Genomic DNA, 21,239 nt, shown 5'->3' on the forward strand with positions numbered 1-21,239 from the left:
CATTGAAAATCTATGTGTATGCACATGAGAATAGAATAAACAAGTTATGAAAGGGTAATACTAAGAAGATCTGTTTCAGATTGTCTCTTAAGAGGACAAAATACACTTTTTTTTCACTCTTTGGAAATTAAATTTCTAAGTCCAAATTTGAAGCAATTTTGAAACACTGAGTTTTTAGTTTGTTTCCTTTCACTGTGAGCCTGCCTTTCCATAGGAGAATAGGTAAGTTGTCAGTTATGTTGTGAGCCAATCTTATTATTTTGATCTTGTATGATTTAGCTTTACTGTACTAAGGTAGACATAACTCACATATTTGTATGATATTCCATTGAATGGAATTTCGACTTTTCATATCTTAAACATTTGAGTTAATCTTTTTTTATCTTTTGTACTTTCGGATAAATGTAAGCTACTCGAAACATACTTTTTGTTTATGAGACTCAGTCATTTGTACATTGTCTTTTTCTAGTTTTTTTCAGTAATAAGATTTAAGATGCCACAATGATATAGGCAATTTTTTTAACTTTTATCTATAATGTTTGGTAAGCTTTATTTTGACCACAAATAACTGTAGAGTTCTTATAAAAACGTTCTTTATAGTAATACTTATCCAGAATTCCTTTTTCAAACCTCCCTGTTGATGTGAGACTGTTGTTTTAATAAATGATAAATGATTTAGCTTGACCATTAGTTACTATATTTAGTTACACGTTGACTAATCGTTACTTAATCATTTTGAGGGAAATTTTACTTTCCTCAAGAAATTTTTGCTGAAAAAAAATAGAGGCTTCACAGTTTTGTTGTTATTGATGTGGATACAATACTATCTTTTAAAGAATCATTGGTATTTTTCATTGAAGTTGAAAGATATTTAATAACGTTTGTATAAAATATTTTAAATAACTTTTAGAATTTAGAACATATTTAGCCTATGGAAAAGTTCTTTGTTTACATTGTAATACTGATCATTTATTATTTTTTTTAATACAGATGACAGTCGAACTGCAAGCCAGTTGGATGAATTTCAAGAATGCCTATCTAAGTTTACACGATATAATTCAGTACGACCTTTGGCCACATTGTCATATGCTAGTGATCTCTATAATGGTTCCAGCATAGTTTCTAGGTAAGTAAAGCACTCTTTAATTTTTATTTTGTGACATTTTCTAGAAACAATTTGAATTAGAGAAGCAATTATAACATATTGTTTAAAATATAGGTTCTGAAGCTAGATTGCCTGAAATTATTAGTATTGTGACCTTAGGCAAGTTTATGATCATCTCAAAGAATGATTAATAGTTCCTGTCTTGTGTAGGGTTGTAATTTATTTGCTTGTAATATCTTTGTCTAGTTCTGATGACAAAATGTACCAATCTCTTAAGTATTCTCTTTTATTTTCTGAACACTCTTATAGGATTAGTATAGCTCTTCCTTAAAAAATATGAAGAATATTTTAGTGAAGCTTTCTAGGAGAGATTTTCTTTAAGTAGTTATACAGGTGGAGATGATATCAATCGAGGGGCATTATACTGATTTATTGCATAGTAATCTTTTAAGAAATTTGCTGATGTTATCTGTTAAATTTTTTGGTACACATGTTCATAATAGTCTTTTAATCCTCTTAACATCTTTAGATTCTATGATGATGTTTCTTCCCTCTCTTGTCATTGGTACTTGTACTTTTTTCTTGAACGGTCTTGAGTAGTATTTTAGCAGTTTTATTGAGCAGGTTTTTTTCATAGTTTTGTATTTCTCTACTATGTGTTCCATTGACTTTTGCCCTTTGTTACTTTGATTCTTTAGCATTCTTTAGTTTTAATTTTTCTCCTTCCTTCTTTCTGTCCTTCTATACATACTGAATTTTGACGTCTGGGCTTCATGCTTGCCAAGCAAGTGCCTTATGTTATAAACATATGTTCTTCATTAACCATCAGAGTCACAATGATAGACATGAAAATAATTGTCTCATCGGTGCAAAATTTACCTCTGCAAAAGGATGCACTATCAGCCAAAACTCAGGCAAACAAGCACACCGAGCAGGCAGGTTGCTTCCTCCTATTTATCTCTAAAGCAGCAGGTCCTGCCTCTGCTCACGTTGATTGAGCTCAGGTTCACAAGCTGCTCATGATTGTCTAGTTTGAATAGGATAAAATGTATTTACATAAGGTGATATTGAAATAACGGTAACAGTACACAAGTTATCTCAAATGTTATGCCCTCTGTTGTTTCTTAAACAGCCTGAGGTATGTCTTTAGTCCATCTTGAAAAGAAACCAGTTTAAGACCAAACCTTATATTTCAAAAGATAAAGAAATATCTCAAGATGTCCCTCTTTTCCTTCACAAGATTCAAACCACCTAACTAAAGCAGGGACTTTCAAATGACATACTTTGATAGAAAAGAATTTTTCTCACACTTAGCACACTCTCATTTGCTAATCTTTTAAAGTAGAAACTGGGGTCACTGAGATGTTTGTGTGATATTGTTACTATTTTTATTCAGGTCAAAGTATTTTTTGTAAATTTGAAGTTTATCTTTAATAGATATATTTTTATGTACAGTCTTTTGGTATATATATATATGAGATGACTTCTTTTTTATGTGTTCTTGTTCTGGGGGTTGAACTCAGGGCCTAGGTGCCCCTAAGCATTTGTGTTCAAGGCTAGCATACTACTACTATCAACCGCAGTTCCATTTCTGGCTTTTTGGTAGTTAATGATTGTTAAAAGTTTCACATACTTTCCATTGGCTGCCTTTGAACATCGATTCTCATATCTCAGCTTCCTCAGTAATTAGGATTATGGGCTTGAGCTACTTGTGTCCAGCACAGATTTCTTTTTAATTTCTATTTTTGTCTTTCTTGACCAATGAATTGCTAAGATATGTGCTGCTAGTTTTCAAGTATTGGGATTTTCTAGTGAGCTTTATTTACTATTTTTGTCTTCACCTTTTTGATGATCATTATAAAATGTTTAATGAAGGGATAGAACAAGAAATTGGGAGATGAATGATTAAAAAACCATAAAGTATATGTAGGAGAATTTCATAATAAAACTTTCTGTACAATTAATATGTGCTAATAAAAGTTAAATCTCTAATTTTTCTCTTTGCTTGCTCAGGGGTTAATAACATATCCATTAGTCCACAAGGTGGCAGCCTTTGTTTACAATATTAAGAGTTAGGTAATATGAGGTATGCAAAATTGATTGTTTGTAGTCAGATTCATTTACTTGCTTACCAAATTATCCTCAGATAATAAGAACAAGCAATTGAAAGGAAAGAAGACTCTCAACACTCTTTATTTACGTTTTGTCTTCCATTAGGTTTTCAGTAGCCCAACAGGGAGAATTGGTATAAATTTAATTTAAACTTACTGAATCCTTGCTAGTGATGATTGCTTTTTCATCCATAATGTGAATTTTACATTCCAAGTTTTCTATGGCAATTTAAGGAATTGTATTTGCTGGGTAAGTGCTGTACTCCATGAGTCATACCCTCAGCCTCATGCTGCCTTTCTACCCTTTCGTTTTGCTTTAGCTGCTCAGATTGGGTCTCACACTTTTGCCCTTGGTGACTTTGGAACATAATCCTCCTACTAGAAATATCACATAGAAAATACTATGTTATTAAAGTGTTATTCCTACTAAGTGTAGAATCACAAACATTGATCACCACTGGCTTACTGATTGAGATGGAGTCTTGCTTTCACTGGATTGACCTCTACCTACTAAGTATGGGGGGTTACAGGAGTGAGCCAGCATCCAGTTGCATGAGACTGTTAGCAACTGTTTATATTTTCTTTTGATAAATTGGGTTTTAGTGTATAGAGCTATTAGTCTACCTTGTTTGTTATTACTTGTTTTATAATTGCCAAGAGATGACAAACTGTGAGAACACAAAAAAATTGCTGTTTGGCCATATTGACAGCATTGTATTGCTGTGCCACATTGTACTGGAAGTATGCATTAATCAGCTGTTCTATATGGTCTGTTGCCTTGCTGCTTAATCACTTGACTTACGCTCTTTTGACAAGAAATACTGGCAGTTTTCCATAGCTAAATTAGGATTTTTCAACTGTTAAAATCAATCACTTTCTTTAAACTGTTAAAGTATTTCAAAATGTGAAAATGAAACTTTAATCCATGTTTAAAGTAAATCTCCAGTAAGTTTTTGAAACAAAAATTGTGGTTGGTAATTTTAAATGAATCTTGTGATAATGAAATTGAATTTATTATTTCAGTAATAAGCCAGTGGTCTTAATAATTGGTAGTAGTATATCACCAAGTTAACCTTAGTATTGCAGTAGGGAGACTTTTAACAATTCTTTGAATTCAGTTCTATAAGTAGATACAGTTGTTAAATCTTTTTTTCTTTGTCTTCTTCTAGTCTAGTCACTGTTAAACATTTGTTTAACAGGAACTGAAATACCCTGTGAAATAAAAGATTTTTCATTTTTGTTCCAGGAAGTGCTCTGCATTTGAAATCTATAGTGTTGCATTGAGTTATCCCATGATCTGCTTCTAGAGTCTGGTTATGTTTATATTCAGGAATAACTAGGATTAAATTTGTCAAAAATAGGGCTCCATATTTGAAAGCACTAAAATCCCAAGTTAGTGATGTGATACAAGTACTTTTTTTGTTGTTTTAAAGAAAAGCAGCATTTACTTTCTCTTTTAGTGAAAACTCACTAGAAATAATATTCTTTATATTTTTGTTAGCATTTATATTAAAATCGTTTTCTCTAATTATAAAAGACTTCAAAACCTCGAATTACTAATTTGAGTATTTTTTCTTAATTCTCCCCTCAGGCAGTGCCATCTGTGGTCATATATGGGGAGGAATACACTCAACTCATATATGTATAAAAGGCACATGCATACATATTTTTATTATATTTCAAGCCTTTGTACTTTGATTTGTGATATAACCTGCTAATTATTAGCATCAAGTGTGAAACCATACTACTTGATTTTTAAATACCAGTTTGAACACTTAACAAGGTGGCTAATGTTGAGCAGATTACATCACTCCAATATTCATTGCTCTCATCTGTAAAATGTAAATCTGTAATCTGTAATATAATAATGCCTACCTCATAGGATTGTTATGAGAATTAAATGAGTTAATACACAAGTAGTTGGTGAATAACCAGTGAATATTAGCTGTTTTTACTATGCTATTAGATGTAGCTTAGAGAGAATTTGTGTTCTAGCATTATAGCTAGACTCTAGAAAGGGTGTGTAAATCAATTGAGAAGTAATATATTCATTTCAAGTTCAACTTCTTTGGACCAGTCAAATTCTAGTTGGTTATATAACAATAACTTTACTGAGGCTTCAAGTTAAGGTCTGCGAAGAGATGTGACCTTATACTTGCTTTGGGGGAGGTTATTTTTTAGCATGGAATAAAAATTTTACAAAGATCACCAAGAAATGAGTAAATTCTCTGTATCTCAAAAGGAAGGAAAAATCTGACCCCCTTGCCCCCTCGCATATACAGTGTGTGGTTTGAGGAATGTGTATTCAGAGAGATCATATTTATTTGAGGAATAAGAAATGGATTTGTAAGTAAGTAATAATGTAGCTAATAGTAATAAGTAAAATATTTCCATTTCGATGTGAATTCTGTCCATTTGTCATCATCAAGTTCTTTTAGCAATTCTGTTTGTTTACTATTTTATTAAAATACCAATAAGTCCTGTGAAATCTATCATTTCTGTAAAATGCCTAGGATTCATAAAAAGAAAGTTTGTAGTTTCCTTTTGACTTATTTGTCATATACCAGCCATTATATCTTTCCTTGCTAAATTATAATGTGGTTGCTAGGACTTAACTAAAATATGTGTTTGGTATCTAGGAACAAATGTGTCTTGACACAGATGTAGATGTATTTGGACATGAGTGGATGACTTATTCAGAACATAGGGCTTCACATAATTTGGAGATAGTTCCTAGATGGAATCATGTTAGAAAAAGAAAATCCTGAAATGTGTTGTAAATTTCATAAAAGATATGTGAAGGCTGTTACATATGAACAATGTACGTTTTCTTTAGTATTGAGTTTGATCGGGATTGTGACTATTTTGCTATTGCTGGGGTTACAAAGAAGATTAAAGTCTATGAGTATGGCACAGTCATCCAGGATGCAGTGGATATTCATTACCCTGAGAATGAAATGACCTGCAATTCTAAAATCAGGTATGTGTGTATAAGAGTTGATATGAATAATTAGAGGAGATTATTTTACTTCCCCATGAGATTCTTTGATCATACTTGGTGAATGCTATAAATTGTACTGTGTACATCGAGAATATCTTCCCTATGGATTTAAAATATCCTTAAGTTGCTTTTCCCCTGTGGGGGTTTGGATTTGTTTTTCCAGTAACAAATGAAATTCTTTCACTTAGTTAAAGGTCTTTATTTGAAATGGCGAATAGTTGAATGTTTAGCAAAAATTACTAGAGCCTCTTAGTACTGGCTGTGAGTGAAAGTATTTCCCATAGCATGAACAAGTCTCTAAAGAATGTAACAGTTTTTGTTTTTAAAGAATTCATTTCACAGAAATTTTGCCTTTCATTCATAGATAGTATTTAAGTTTCATTTATTTGGGATTGTAATGATAAAGAATGCTTATCTAACCCAAAAACTTTTTTAAAAAATAAAAAGTACAAAAATTGGGTAGTCTCTCAAAATATTTGGAAATCCTTTCATTTTCTTTTTCACCTCTTTCCTCTTACCTTTTTATTTTTCTTCCTAAAACAAACAAAACAAGCATGAAGGTAAAGAACACTGATCTAAAGAAGCCATTTACCAATAACTTTATTTACATTGTTGAACATTTTCAAACCAGTCTCTGTATCATTCATATATTAATGGTGTTTTTAATGTGGTTACTTATGTATGTAATGATACTACTGGGGGATGGGACCCAAATCTAAGCATAAAATTCATTTATGTCTCATATATTCCTTCTACAAGTAGCTTAGAGGTAGTTTTCTACAAAGTTTGACTTTATTGAACTGTCACCTGTCTTGTCATGTAATATCAGCACTCAGAAAGTTTCACATTTTGAAACATTTCAGATTTTTGAACCAGGTATGCTAAATCTGGTATATGCTTATGTGTATATTTTTATAATGTTAATATAGTAAATGTTATAGTCTATGTTGTTTGGGCTTCTAATTTTTCCCTAATTCATTAATGAAAGTGCCTCTTCATAATTTGTGAGCCTGCCCATTTATCATTAGCATTCATCATTGAGATTAGACAAATGAGGTTATAACTTTATTCAAGTCTTAAATGTTTTGTACTATTTTAAATGCTTTAAGAGAGCTGTGAGACACCATAGTATAGAGGTCATAATGGTTATACCTCTTTTATAAGACTATTCTTTTAAAATATCACCATACTATACTAATAAGCATAGCTAGTCCATAGAAAAGTAAATATTTCTGTGATGGAAATGTTGAGGGTCTAAATGTGCTTGCGACTATCATGACACATAAAAATATACACTACTTTATATATGGTACATTACAGTAAATTGTAGAAATTGCTCCATGCTGAAAGCTATAAGCTTGGGAGTGAAACAATCAATACCAAGAACATCTAAAACAGAACACTAAGTTAGCTAAAACCACAAATCTCAGGTGGCATACTTGGAATTTGGACATAGTTCTGATTTCCATGTTTTAACTCTCTTAAATAACTTTTTTCAGAAAGTCTAGTAAGTATATTTAAAAATACAAATGACTTCTCCCCATTACTGAAATCTACAAGCTTTTTGCAGGTTTGTTATATAGGAAATTTGTAGTTCTAATTTACATCCTATTGTGAGTGAAGTGAGATGTGTGTGTGTGTTAACTTTTATATTAGACTATTTGTCTTTTTTTCCCCATAAGTAAGGTAAGTTTTAACTTTTTCTTCCAGCTGTATCAGTTGGAGTAGTTATCATAAAAACCTGTTAGCCAGCAGTGATTATGAAGGTACGGTTATCCTATGGGATGGATTCACAGGACAGAGATCAAAAGTATATCAGGTAATTAATGATGCTGGTTATGTAAGAATTGCAATCTTTACTTTTTAAATAACTAGCTTCCTTTGATTAATGATTATAGATTTGAAATCACTGAATAGGTTTGGGTTTTATGTTGTTGTTGCAACAACATGTTGGTTGTGAGACTTGAACTTGCCCTGGGAGCTGAACTTTTCTGCCTAGTACCCTCTCACTTTGAACCATAGCTCCACTTGCAGTTTTCTGGTGGTTAGTTGGAGAGTAAAGTCTCAATGATTTTCCTATCCCAGCTTGATTTAAACCGCAATCCTCATATTTCAGCCTCCTGAGTGGTAGGATTACATGCATGAGCTAGTAGCTTTGAATAATACTTTTAGGTCCTGTAATAACTATGTAATACCGAATGGTCTTCTGAAGACTTTTTAGACTTTTATGTGTTTAGAATGTATTAAATAATTTCCAAAAGCAGTAATTTCAGTTAACGTGAAAAAGTTTTATGGTTGCTTTAATCCATACTTTAGTTTTTTGTTTTTGTTTTTTTGGGGGGGTGTGGGGTAGGAAGCCCTGTGGCTTGAAATCAGGGCCTGGGCACTGTCTCTGAGCCTCTTTGTGCTCAAAGCTAGTACTCTATCACTTGAACCAGAATGCCACTTCTGGCTTTTTCTGAGGAGTTTATTGGATATAAGAGTGTCTTGGCCTTACTGCCTGGGCTAGCTTCAAACTGAAATCCTCAGATTTCAGCCTCCTGAGTAGCTACAATTATATGCATGAGCCACTTTGTTTTTACAGACTACCCCTCCCGAAGCAATAAATTATTATCTTTTATTTTCTTGATTTGAGGATTTATATTCTTTCTGAATCTTTGCCTTCCTTGTACATCCAGGAACATGAGAAGAGGTGTTGGAGTGTTGACTTTAATTTGATGGATCCTAAACTTTTGGCTTCTGGTTCTGATGATGCAAAAGGTACTATTTATTACTCTTCCTTAGCACTTTCCTCTTCTTCCCAGTTTTCTTTATGGTCAGAAATAAAAGCATTTATTGAAACTTGTCACAGTCCTTTGTTATTACTGATTATTCAAAAAATAACCTAAACACATACATCAACTTTTTTTATGAGTGAAGGAAAAATGAATATTTTGCATCTTTATTATTTTCTCAATTTGTGCCACATGGTAATATGTAGAATTGCTGCCATATAAAAACCATGTTCTTTACATGTACCATCAAGAGAATGTTTCGCCTTCCGAAATAAATATTTTAGAAATCTATTCTAATTTAATGAACATTTTTAATATAGAGTTCCATAATATGGTTTGTAATATTCCATGACAAAACTTCCATGTATCTTTTATGTATATGAAAGTAACAACGTGTTTTGCATTGTGTTTGCCTTTTTGTACACATAAAATTCGCCTTTTTGACTGTTCAGAATTGCCACTGTACATGAGTATAGAAATACAAATATACCAGTATCTCTTCATGTTTTTGTTTTTAGCCCTTTTAGGTAATACTCAAGTGAAATTGTATTATATGTTACTTTTATGATGAGTTTTTTGTGGAATTTCCACTAACTTGTCTACAGAAGCAGTACCATTTTATATTTCTTTAAGTAATTCTTGTAATGCCTGTGTGTTCCATTTTTTCTTTACCTTTGTCAACTCTTGTTATTTCATTCCTTCCTATTCTTTGTTACTTATTGTTTACCTTTCCTCATTTATTCTCATGTGCTACCAGAATGGAAACTTGTGTCCTCAAAAAGCTGTTTTATAAGTATTTCATAATACCTATCCAACTGTAGACTTACCGTTTAAAAATATGTATTTGCTCCAGTAGCAATATAAAATAGCAGCTCATCTTTCTAGTTCTGCTTTCAGACTAGATCTGTTCTAATAGATCATATTTTATAATAATTATGAAAAATTTTAGTATATTCTGTTGCAGTTGTCTAGAAATTAAGTGCAAAAGTACATCTTTGAGCTGTGTGCCAGTAGCTCGTGTCTGTAATCCTAGCTACTCAGGAAGGCTGAGATCTGAAGATCACCATTCAAAGTCAGGCCAGGCAGGAAAGTCCATGAGATTCTTGTCTCCAGCTGACCATCAAAAAGCTGGAAATAGAGCTTTGGCTCAAGTAGCAGAAAGCTAACCTTGAGCAAAAAGGCTCAGAGATAGCACATAGGCTATGAATTCAAGCCCCAGGCCCAGCACCAAAAAAGGAAGGAAAGAAGGGAGGAAGGGAAAGAAAGCAAGCTTAGAAATTTTGCTAAGTTTAAAATCTATTATTTTAGGTATATTTAAAGCTTACTGTTAAAGTCGCATAAATTTTTTAAACCATTGGAAGACAACATCTTCATTGTATGCTAACACCTTTGAAAGTATTTAGAAGATGTTTTTATTCTGATTTATAAATTATGCATGTGAGAATGTATGATTTATCAAAACATATGCATTTGAAGAATACTGTAATGATTATACCATCTAGCTCCATGTTTTATTGTTTTATAGTGATCTTTATATCTCATAGGTCCTTATTATTTCTCTAAAAATTGCTTATTTCTGTTGATATTTTCACATTGTAATTAAGCTCTCCTACTTTCAAATAAGGTATTTTATTAATCAAACATTCTGCTTAAACACCTTTTGGCACTTGAAAAAAAAATTTCGTATTGTTACAAAAACACATCTGTGCTAAAAGATTTTTTGTTTTTGTGGGTTTTTTTTTTTTGCCAGTCCTGGGCTTGGACTCAGAGCCTGAGCATGTCCCTGGCTTCTTTTTACTCAAGGCTAGCACTCTGCCACTTGAGCCACAGCGCCACTTCTGGCCATTTTCTGTATATGTGGTGCTGGGGAATTAAACCCAGGGCTTTATGTTTATGAGGCAAGCACTCTTGCAACTAGGCCATATTCCCAGCCCGGCTAAAAGGTTTTATAAATTATAGAAAAATTTATTGATGTTTTACTTTTATTATTTTTCCTTTAGTGAAGCTGTGGTCTACCAACCTAGACAATTCAGTGGCAAGCATTGAAGCAAAGGCTAATGTGTGCTGCGTGAAATTCAGTCCCTCTTCCAGGTATCATCTGGCTTTTGGTTGTGCAGGTAAGAAATGAAAGCAGGTAGTTTTTGATTGTCATCAAAAGAGTCTTGGCTTACGTAATCATTTTAATATGAACAATTGTACCTGTAATCTTAAGGTTTTTTTCATTGTTGACCTATTAAAAATACATCAGCATGACTCAGAGGTAGTGGTATACCTTAATTACTATTTTGTAACTTATCTTTAATATGTAAGCATGTGTTATTGTTGTCTTCTTAACTCACAGTGTATTTAAACAGCCTAAATGCATACTCATTCACTCAACAATTATTTATTGAGCACTCATCTAGAGGCCATGAATAGGCCAGTTCTATTATAGAGTACAAGTTGATAGAGTAAATAATCAAAAAGATTCTAATCATAGAATTATGTGTTCCCTTTTTCTTTTTTTTTTTTTTTGTCTTTGGGTAGTTATACAAAGGAGTAGCCATTTAACAAAGCAGTTTATGAATACAGTATACCTAATGTCACTACTTGCAACCTTCTCATCCATTCCTCCCCTACCTACTTCCTTCCATCACTCTTCTTAATTTTGTAGTATATACATTGGCTTCTTGTCTTTATTTTCCCCCTCTTCATTCATCTCCTCTTTTCCCCCTGACTCTACCCCACACCTTTTAAGTACCCAATTTCTGGTAGTTTAGTTTGCTTAATTTTTCTTTTGTCTTTGTAAGGAATTACACATTTCTTGAGATCTCCCATGAATCTACTGTATTTCAGTTATACATTTTTATATACTTACATACTACTTAACATATTTACTTGAGTTTATAAGCTAATTCTGGCTTCCCCGACTTACTTCACTTAATATAATTTTTTCCAAGTTTTTTCATTTCTTTATAAAACAAAAAATATTCTTTCTAATGCATGAAGATGGCACTGTCTATATGTGCCACATTTTTCTTAATTTATTCGTCCATTGAGAGATACCTGTGCTGATCCACACAAATGTTTGGGTTTTCAGGGTCAGTCCTAACTTACTGTCATATTACTGCTTGTAGACTGTTTCATTGTAAAATGTCATGAGTTGGAGGATAAATTGTTTGGTTACACTATCCTTAGTCCTTTGACTTTGGTTTTTTTTTTTTTTTTCTCCCTTGAAGATACAAGAAAATATATGGTTTAACAGAAGTACACTGCTATTTGATTAAATGGAATCTCCTGAACTTTTACCTGGGCTAACCTTGAGCGTGTATTCTCCTCTCTGCCTCTTGACTAGATTTAGATTATAGGAATGACTAAAGGGATTTTCTTTTTTTGTTTATGAAGCCATCATGCCTATAAAAATGTCTGCCATTTCTCTTGGTAGATTATCATTGAAAATCTTACTCTTTCTTCATTTCTCTCTTATCTGCTTGTTAGAAATTTGACATTGTAAAACATTTGCTTAAAAAACACAAAAACCAGATAAAATTAGTTTCCCTTTCCATTTCTACATACGCTACATTTTTTTCATTTTGTTTTGTTTTAGATCACTGTGTCCACTACTATGATCTTCGTAACACTAAACAGCCAATCATGGTATTCAAGGGACACCGAAAAGCAGTCTCTTATGCAAAGTTTGTGAGTGGTGAGGAAATTGTCTCTGCGTGAGTATTACTCTCCTCTGATGAGCTTAATATACAGCTCTGACATCACTTACCACTTTGTAATTCACTGTAAATGTAACATTATAGAATAATGTTAGATTATATGACTTTTTTCTGAAATAGTAGATTTTTGTATCTTGTCCAACTAAATTACATGTTTTGATCTGTATCATTCACTTTTATACGTTATTTGTGAATGAAATCCTAATCCTATAAGCAAATACTAGTTAATTTTTAATGTGTCCCACTTATCTAATGCTAGGTTTAATTGCATTTGAACTTCAAATTGTATTTCAGTAACTGCTTTTCCATAAGAGAAACAACGTAGAATAAGTGCATTATTTGTTAAAGTCAAACAGTATATTACATATCTGCTTTTAGTATTATTTGTAGGTTTTTATAACTGTTCTCTGATTTTGTTCTCTGATTTCAAAGAGAACTTCCGAGTATGGCTATTTATACTTGATAGATGTTATTTGAAAAGCCTTCTGAACTAGACAATCTTAAGTTTTTAGTTGTCCTTTTTAAAGTAATAAGAAGATGTCAGTGTGGTAAATAAAGCTCAGTTGTCAAAATATTGACAAACCTCTTTTAACATAGGCAGTCCCATATTTTTGGTTTATATTACCTAGTAAATAACTATTCCTGATTTTTTTTTCGTTTTTATATCTACCATTTCTTCTGAAGGAGAATGACACATTTTCTTTTTTACTTAGTTTCTTATCTCTCAGGAGACTATTAATACCAGAATACCCTGTATTTGGTATCTCTTACCTCCACACACTGGTTGCTCTAAATAAAAACTTGGTCATTTGAATTGAGTTACAAAAGAGAGAAGTTAAGGCAGAACTCTTAAGGCTAAGTAATGTGGGTAATTTAGAAATTTAAATGAAGTAGTAACCAGTCAAAGAATATCCCATCTTTAAGAAAGAATAAAATTGACAGCAAATAATTTAAATATTATTCAGATTCAAGTACAGATTATTGTTTTATGACCATTTTCTTCAGTTTCAGATTCATAAGTTTTTAATCAATTACTTTTACTTCAATTAGTTAATATATGTATTTATGTGCATCAATTGGAAATCTTAGTTGGTTTTATTAAAATAAATCTAGAACATTTTTTAACCCTATTTCCCTCTTAGTTTTTATTAATCGGTGATTTTTTTTCTTTGGGGGGGGGGTAAACCTTTGAAATATCTAGAACAAATTCTTCCAGAAATATATTGGGCAATACCAGTATTAATATAAAATACTTTGGTACCATAAACAAAGAAATATTTAGTGGAACATTGGTTAAAACAGTGTTGTAAAATATTACAAGTCTAGCTCCTATTGTCAGGCAGTATGTTGGCTATACTATTTATTAGCTGTGGTGCCCTGAAAATATTAGCCTTTTTAACTTCAGTTTGCTCATCTCCAAAATGGGGGTGCTTTGGGGAAGCTATCCATGTTTATCACTTCCTACACACCCAACACTATTAGAGCCATTTTAAATAAATTCAATTTTTGTGTTATCTCATTGGATTTACTTAGTTTTATGAAATAGTCATCATTATGTTTCACATTTAACTGATGAAAAACTAAGACCAGTTAGGAAACAGACTCAGACAATCTGGCTCCATTGTCTGCCTTCTTAACCACAAAACTAGATTGCCTCTGATTAGTAGTGGTGATGAATTGGATACCATGAAATCTAAAATATGTTTTTTATTCTTTATTTCAGCTCAACAGACAGCCAGCTGAAACTGTGGAATGTAGGGAAACCTTACTGTCTACGTTCCTTCAAGGGACATATCAATGAAAAAAACTTTGTAGGCCTTGCTTCCAATGGAGATTATATAGCTTGTGGTAAGTAAAATCATCTTTTTAAGGAAGGATAAATGGTGTATAAAATCAGAAAGACGCAAAATAGACTTGACTATCCAACAAAAGTTTCCCTCAGGCTGTGCTGGAAGAGCATTTGTCTCTCTCCATTTTATTGAGCACAAGCTGTGAATACGTAATAATTGCATTTAAATTGTAAACATGTTTGTAGTTCTCCATTTGACATAATTTTTATAGACATTATAGATAAGCAAAAAACAAATTATTAATTTTTGCTAATATTCCTAAAATACATTTGTTCGTCCTAACTTTAATATTTTCTTTCTCTAGAGTTCTTTTCATTTTGCAATCTGGTTATGTAGCATGGACCTGTTATTCTTGGACTTTTATTACTATAGATAATTTATAGAAATTTCAATCAGAAATAGAAAAATCTAGTTATTAAACTTTCACTTGATGTTTTCAAATGACATGGCTTTTATTTAGTAAATTTAGTTTTCTTTACATATAGGAACCTAAACATCACAGAAGGTAATATGAAGCACAATTGTCCTACTCTGATAGACTGTTCAGAAATACAGTTCTATAAACTAATAGAGTAATACTTAATTGTAAAATAGGAAATGAATTATGTAGGCTATTCATATTTGCCTTTGTAAGTGCTTCTTTCCAAATTAATTAACAAATTTGTGCTCATATAGACCTCTTGCCAATGATTATTGTATAATGATTTTAAACTTCGAATCATCTATATTGTTACATTACTTAACATTGGTTGTCTCTTTAGTAAGTCATAGCTTTTATTCAAGAATTCTTTTCTCATTTGGATTCTTTTCTCACCTGGCTTCCAAATGATCTTTCAAAGTTGACCTTAAGAGATTAGTGGAATCTAGGCTAAAACTTTTGAGTAGTAATTACTATTTAAATGTGCTATTCTGGATGTGTGTGGTAGTACATACATGTAATTCCATTACTCATAAGGCAAAGTAGGAGTCTTCATAGAGTTTGAAGTCATCCTCAGCTCAATTGTGGAACTACTTCAAAAAACGTTTTTAATATTCTAATTCCAAATTCTCCCATTCTAAAGAGTATTTTCATTGTTTATTTTCAGGAAGTGAGAACAACTCTCTCTATCTGTACTATAAAGGACTTTCTAAGACTTTGCTAACTTTTAAGTTTGATACAGTTAAAAGTGTTCTGGACAAAGATAGAAAAGAAGATGATACAAATGAATTTGTTAGTGCTGTGTGCTGGAGGGCACTACCAGATGGGGTAAGTTTTCCCATTCTTTTTTTATTTTGTTTTTGTGTGTCTGTGTGTTTATTGTGGGTATCTTATATAATGCTTTTTTGTATACATAAGGTACTTAAATTGCAAAGTATAAATTGATATGTTTTCTTCTATGCTGTATCACCAGAGAAAGCAGGAGTGTTAGATAATAACTGAAATGTCACTAGTGAAACAATGTCATGCTGATCAGTACCTCTCTTGTGTACCCATGGCATCTTAGGTACACAGATGTACATCTTTTCTTGAAGACTGAAAATTCCCCAGGGTACTCCCTATGTCTTATTTTCCCTAACAATTACATGTAGTATTTGCTTAGTAAGCATTTAGCTGAGATGACATGGTAGGGGAGAGGGTGCATTTAATTGAGGTAAGATGAATGACCTGTATGTATATCTAATTCAATTCTTCTTTAGGGTAAGCATGTTTTTACAAGTACACATATGTAAGAATATTTAAACAATCAATTTCCTTACAAGAATGTTACCCTACTGGGTTGTTCAAAACAAAACAAAATATGGTTTTATTCATGCATTTTAAATCATTAAACTTTCCATCATATGAAGTAGTTATCTTTACTATTTTGATTAATGTAAACATGAGTTAATTATTTGCGATATCTTTTTAGAAATAAGGTTTTTGAGTACTAGGGGGTATGGCTGAACTGATAGAGGCCCTTTTGTTCAGTCCCTGGTACCAAAACAAAAAAAGAAAAAATACAATTATTTATTTAGAGCTAGGGTATGGCTCAAGTAGTAGCTGGTTGTTATATCATTGTTGGGGGATTTGAATGCTTTGGTGCTGAATCGCAGGCCTCTCAGATGCTGAGCATTGCATTCTACCATTGAGCTATATTTCAGCCCTTAATTATATTTTCAGCACAAAAATTTCTGACTAAATGTATAATTTGAAATATCTGAGTTTCAAATATATTCTATTACAGTCTTGTTTAAAGTTAAGTGACTTGATTTCCTGCTTTTGGTAGTAACAAACTAGGTCATTTGAATCAGCTCTCACTCTACATCAGTGTCATGTACTACATGTGTGATGAACTACATAATGTAAGACTACATGGACTGAAAGACTCCTGTCACATAGTAGAACACGTGGATGAAAAAGAGGAAAGAGAAAAAGAGAAAAAAGTTTGAAAACATGAGTCCTAACACTGTAAGATTTTCATTACTAGAAAGGAATATTCATGGTGGGTCACCTGCTTATACCCCATCTATGATGAATAGAGAAATAAACCAAGCAAACCTTACCTTGGACACATTTCTGAATAGTGACCCTCCCTCTAGAACAGCCTCAGAAAGACTTCTTTAGGAGGAGTTCCGGAAAAGCTGGCTTTATCTGTGCTATCCACCCTGAAGACATGGAGTTGGAATACAGTGTTATTGATGTGTAGGCCTAGAGTAGTTATGTGTGAGTTTGTCAGTTTTTTTTTATGAAGTTTAAAAAATGAATTTTAAAACTTGAGAAAATTTATAAAGTAAAAAAGTTCCAGTGAGTTCAGCTATTATTGAAGAAATATTTCAAGGTTAGTGCGGCTTAACTATACAGCGTTTTTGAAGTTTACAGCAGTGCATAGTAATGCCATAGGCCTTTACATTCTCACCACTCACTGACTCACTCAGAACAGCTGCCAGTCCTGTATACTCTTTGATAATTATACCATATAAGTATATTTTAGAAAATATTTATACCATATTTTTACTATGCCTTTTCTGTAGTTAGATACCCAAATACTTAGCATCAGGTTACAATTTCCTACAATATTTAGTACAGTAACCTACTGTACAGGTTTATAGCTTAGAAGCAATAGACTGTACTATAAGAGCTGAGTATAGTAGGTGTTTCTGTAAGTACATTGATATTCATACAACGTTGAAATCATCTTACAACTCATGACTGTATTAAAAATAAATACTTTTTTTAAGGTAAAAAACAAATGTGACAGAGAAAAATTACCAGAGCAGGAATGAAAGCCTGACTTTTGGGTCTGCTTTTTTTCTGAGAACATTGCTGGTTAAGTTACAGCTTCGCAGAAATTGACATCCACTATCTATCATCATATGATTGACTCACATTGCTTTAGGTTCAAAAAGGGATGGGGTCTAGGGTAAACCAGTAGAAGACTTCACATGAAAACAAAATGTCACATAAATCCCTGAAATTGAATCTAGGAGAACCTGAATTGCTATTGTCCCTAAAATAGAAACTTAAAACATGTTTTCATATTTTCATACAGTAAAGGTAAAATTTTCAAATACAATAAATATAAAAAATAAGCATGAGAAAACAGTATATGTAAAAATCAACTTAATTGCAGCAGCTCTGGATTAGAGTTATCAAATATAACTTAAAAGTAACTGCTTACAAGATGAAAGAGGATTGCAAAATTTATATGGGAACTAAAAGCTATTTTAAAAATGAAAACTCTAGGCTAAAATGTTTACCAAAATGAATAACTTAACGAATATGTTCAAAAGGAGATGAGGTAGAAATAAAAGAATTACTGTCTGGTAGATTTGTTAGGAAGAGATGCATAGAAGAAAGCATAAGGAGACAAAAATGATGAGAAAATACAGAATAAAGAGTGTCAAATAAGGACAGTTAATATTTTCAATAAGAGATCTAAAAGGAAAAAGAATTCAACAGTAAAGAAAATTAGAAGGGATTATTTTTAGAATGTTTAGAGTTGATGAAGGCAAACATTCTGTAAGTCTTTGAACTATGAAGAATGAAAGATATGAGTGTGAATAAATATTAATGTTGTCCCCCAAGCTTGAATTAGGCATAAGCCTGTCATGGGATGCCTTCTCATGGCATCATTTCCTTGGAAATATACATTAACAATATATAGAATATTAAATGCTACTTGCAAGTTATCTTTCAAATTTATTATAAAAGGTTATGGCATATGGACTAGGAAATTGTAAGTTGCTGTAATGGCCTTTTATCTGTGTACATTGATCAGCGTAAGATGGATTGGAAACCAAGATGCATTGTTGTATAGAAGTAAACTACATGCTGTTTCTGGCAATAGTGTGTATTCTATGTGGGTGAGAGAAAGTCAAAGATTCTTAGGCCTTCAGGTGAGTTTGAACATACTGTACAGGCTTAATTTCCCATCCTATATTCTTTTATAACCAAATTAGTGCTAGATTAAAACGATTTGATAAAATACACAACTGTAACCCTTCTGTATAGCACCTTGGCAATAAAAATTGAAAGGAAAAAAAAAGAACAGGCAGGGTTCTAACAACAACAAGAAAAAAAATCTGATAAACCTCCTTTACTGGCCTACCTTCAAAGTGCAGAGAGCAGTCTCCAGAGTCATGAGGATTACAGGCATGAGCCACTGAGGCTTGGCTGATAATTAATTTTCTATGGATTATTTTCCTTTGAAACCATAGAAATAGCTTCTCATTGATGTATTCATGCAAAATCACTGCAAGTCATATTTCACATGTAGGTTGATGAACACTAGTTCTCTTGAGTAGTAAGAACATTGCTCTAGGACTTTGGACTTAGTCCTTCATATATGATTGAGATATAAATCTGAAGCTGTTGGCACTGCTTCCAATGATTCAGAGTAGTTGGAGTGTAGCAGAAAGAATGAGCAAGAGAGAAGGGGGGGAGGGAAGGGGGAAGAGACAGATTGGTTGACATAAGCATAAAGGATAAAGATACTTATTTCAAATACATCCTGACCTTTCCTATTAAGTCCTCATTGGTTTGAGTTAAAATTATGTGTTCATTAAAAAGAGGCCTAATGAATATCCAGCATTTGTTTTGGGTTTGTTTTTGTTTTTTAGAGAAGGAAAGATACATTTGGCTCCCAATTTCAGAGCTGCCAGTTCATCATGGCAAGAAAGATGTATAGAGCAGAGAATTTCACATCATGGTGGCAGAAAATGGAGAAAAGGATTACCAGAAAGTCGCAGCAAGATAGAGCCCTCAGGGCATACCCCCAGTGACCATTCCTTCCAACAGGGCCTCATGTCCCTCACTACCTCTCAGTAGTGCCATCACATTGTAAATCCATCAAAAGATTAATCCACTCACTAGACCAGAGTCCTCAAGATCCAGTTACTTCCCAGAAGCTCATCATCTGACAGCAAAGCCCTTCAATATATGAAGTAATAGGTCACAGTTCATATTGAAACCACCACAGACCCTCAGACCCTAAACTAGAAATTCTGTTGCAGTGTTACCAACCCATGTTTCTGTCTTATACCTTTGAGCATGTTAGAGCTATGAGGAAAAATGCCAGAATAATTAATTACCAAGAAAGATTAAAATTTGACTAAATTAGCTTTATAATGTGTTGGGAAAGTTTACCAAGGCAAAACCAAAATGTCTCTAGCAGTTATATAGTAGATTTTGAAGTGTTAGTAAACAATGTAGTGGGCTTTATGTTAAAGGAATTGGGGGATTTTTTTGTGTTATTTTTGTTCGTTTTGTGCCAATACTGAGGTGTGAATGCAAGGCCCGGGCACTATCCTTTAGCTTTTTTGCTCAAGGCTGTTATCTACCACTTAGGCCACAGCTTCACTTCTGGCTTTTTGTGGTTCATTGAAGATAAGAGTCTCAGACATTCTGCCCAGGCTGTCTTCTAACCATGACCCTCAAATCTCAGCCTCCTGAATAGCTAGGATTACAGGCATGAACTACCATTGCCTCTTGGGAATTGAGTTTTAGCCCCAGTCTGTCACGGTATATATATATATAGGAATTTAGACAAAACATATAATTTCCCTTTCTTTTGTCTCTGATTAGTAAAATGATGGAATTGGGTTAAAAAACAAAAAGACATTTGCCTCTGAGTCTTCTAAGTCTAGATCACTCCTTGTTAGTGGTGAGACATTCACATTTTCATATAACATAGTAAAACTGCTGAAAATAAAGTACAAAGTATTTTTTCTCCTTTAGCCATGCTTTTTAAAATTATTGATAAAATTATTTATGTGGTACAGTGTCATGTTTTGCAATACATACACACAGGTACATTATGGGGTAATTAAATGAGGCCAGTTAACATTAACTTTTTTCTTGTGAAAACTCTTCAAGTATATTCTAGTAATAATTTTGAAATTAATGCTATGCAAAAGATCTGAAAAAACAATCTTCCTGCCTAACTTATGACTAACATCTTTCTATTTCATTCCCAGCCTTCTATGAAAACAACATATTTAGATTACATGTAAAACTAAGATCATAGCATTTTTCTTCTGCATATAAGTTATTTCACTGATGCTAATGTCCTCTAAGTTATCTATATTGTTGCACATGACAGGATTTTGGTTTTTATGCTTGGGTACTGATGTGTGTGTGGTGTGTGTGTGTGTGTGTGTGTGTGTGTGTGTGTGTGTGTGTGTATGTGTGTTAATTTTAGTTCCTTATGTATCCAGAAGTAAGATTATTAGA

The 21,239-nt window shown here is 32.7% G+C and overlaps 1 protein-coding gene across 2 annotated transcripts in view; it reads left to right on the top strand.

The window, feature by feature from the left end:
- Positions 1 to 21,239, top strand: part of Cop1 (COP1 E3 ubiquitin ligase) — a 96,985-nt gene that overhangs the window by 59,036 nt on the left and 16,710 nt on the right. For both annotated transcript variants that reach the window (XM_048356422.1, XM_048356421.1), the window contains exons 11-18: positions 991 to 1,126; positions 6,053 to 6,196; positions 7,928 to 8,036; positions 8,896 to 8,977; positions 10,992 to 11,108; positions 12,578 to 12,695; positions 14,422 to 14,546; positions 15,634 to 15,794. In XM_048356422.1, coding sequence (XP_048212379.1) covers positions 991 to 1,126; positions 6,053 to 6,196; positions 7,928 to 8,036; positions 8,896 to 8,977; positions 10,992 to 11,108; positions 12,578 to 12,695; positions 14,422 to 14,546; positions 15,634 to 15,794 — 992 coding nt within the window. The remainder of the gene's footprint in view (positions 1 to 990; positions 1,127 to 6,052; positions 6,197 to 7,927; positions 8,037 to 8,895; positions 8,978 to 10,991; positions 11,109 to 12,577; positions 12,696 to 14,421; positions 14,547 to 15,633; positions 15,795 to 21,239) is intronic.

This window comes from Perognathus longimembris, chromosome 11 (genome assembly GCF_023159225.1).
Source record: "Perognathus longimembris pacificus isolate PPM17 chromosome 11, ASM2315922v1, whole genome shotgun sequence".
NCBI lineage: Eukaryota > Metazoa > Chordata > Mammalia > Rodentia > Heteromyidae > Perognathus > Perognathus longimembris.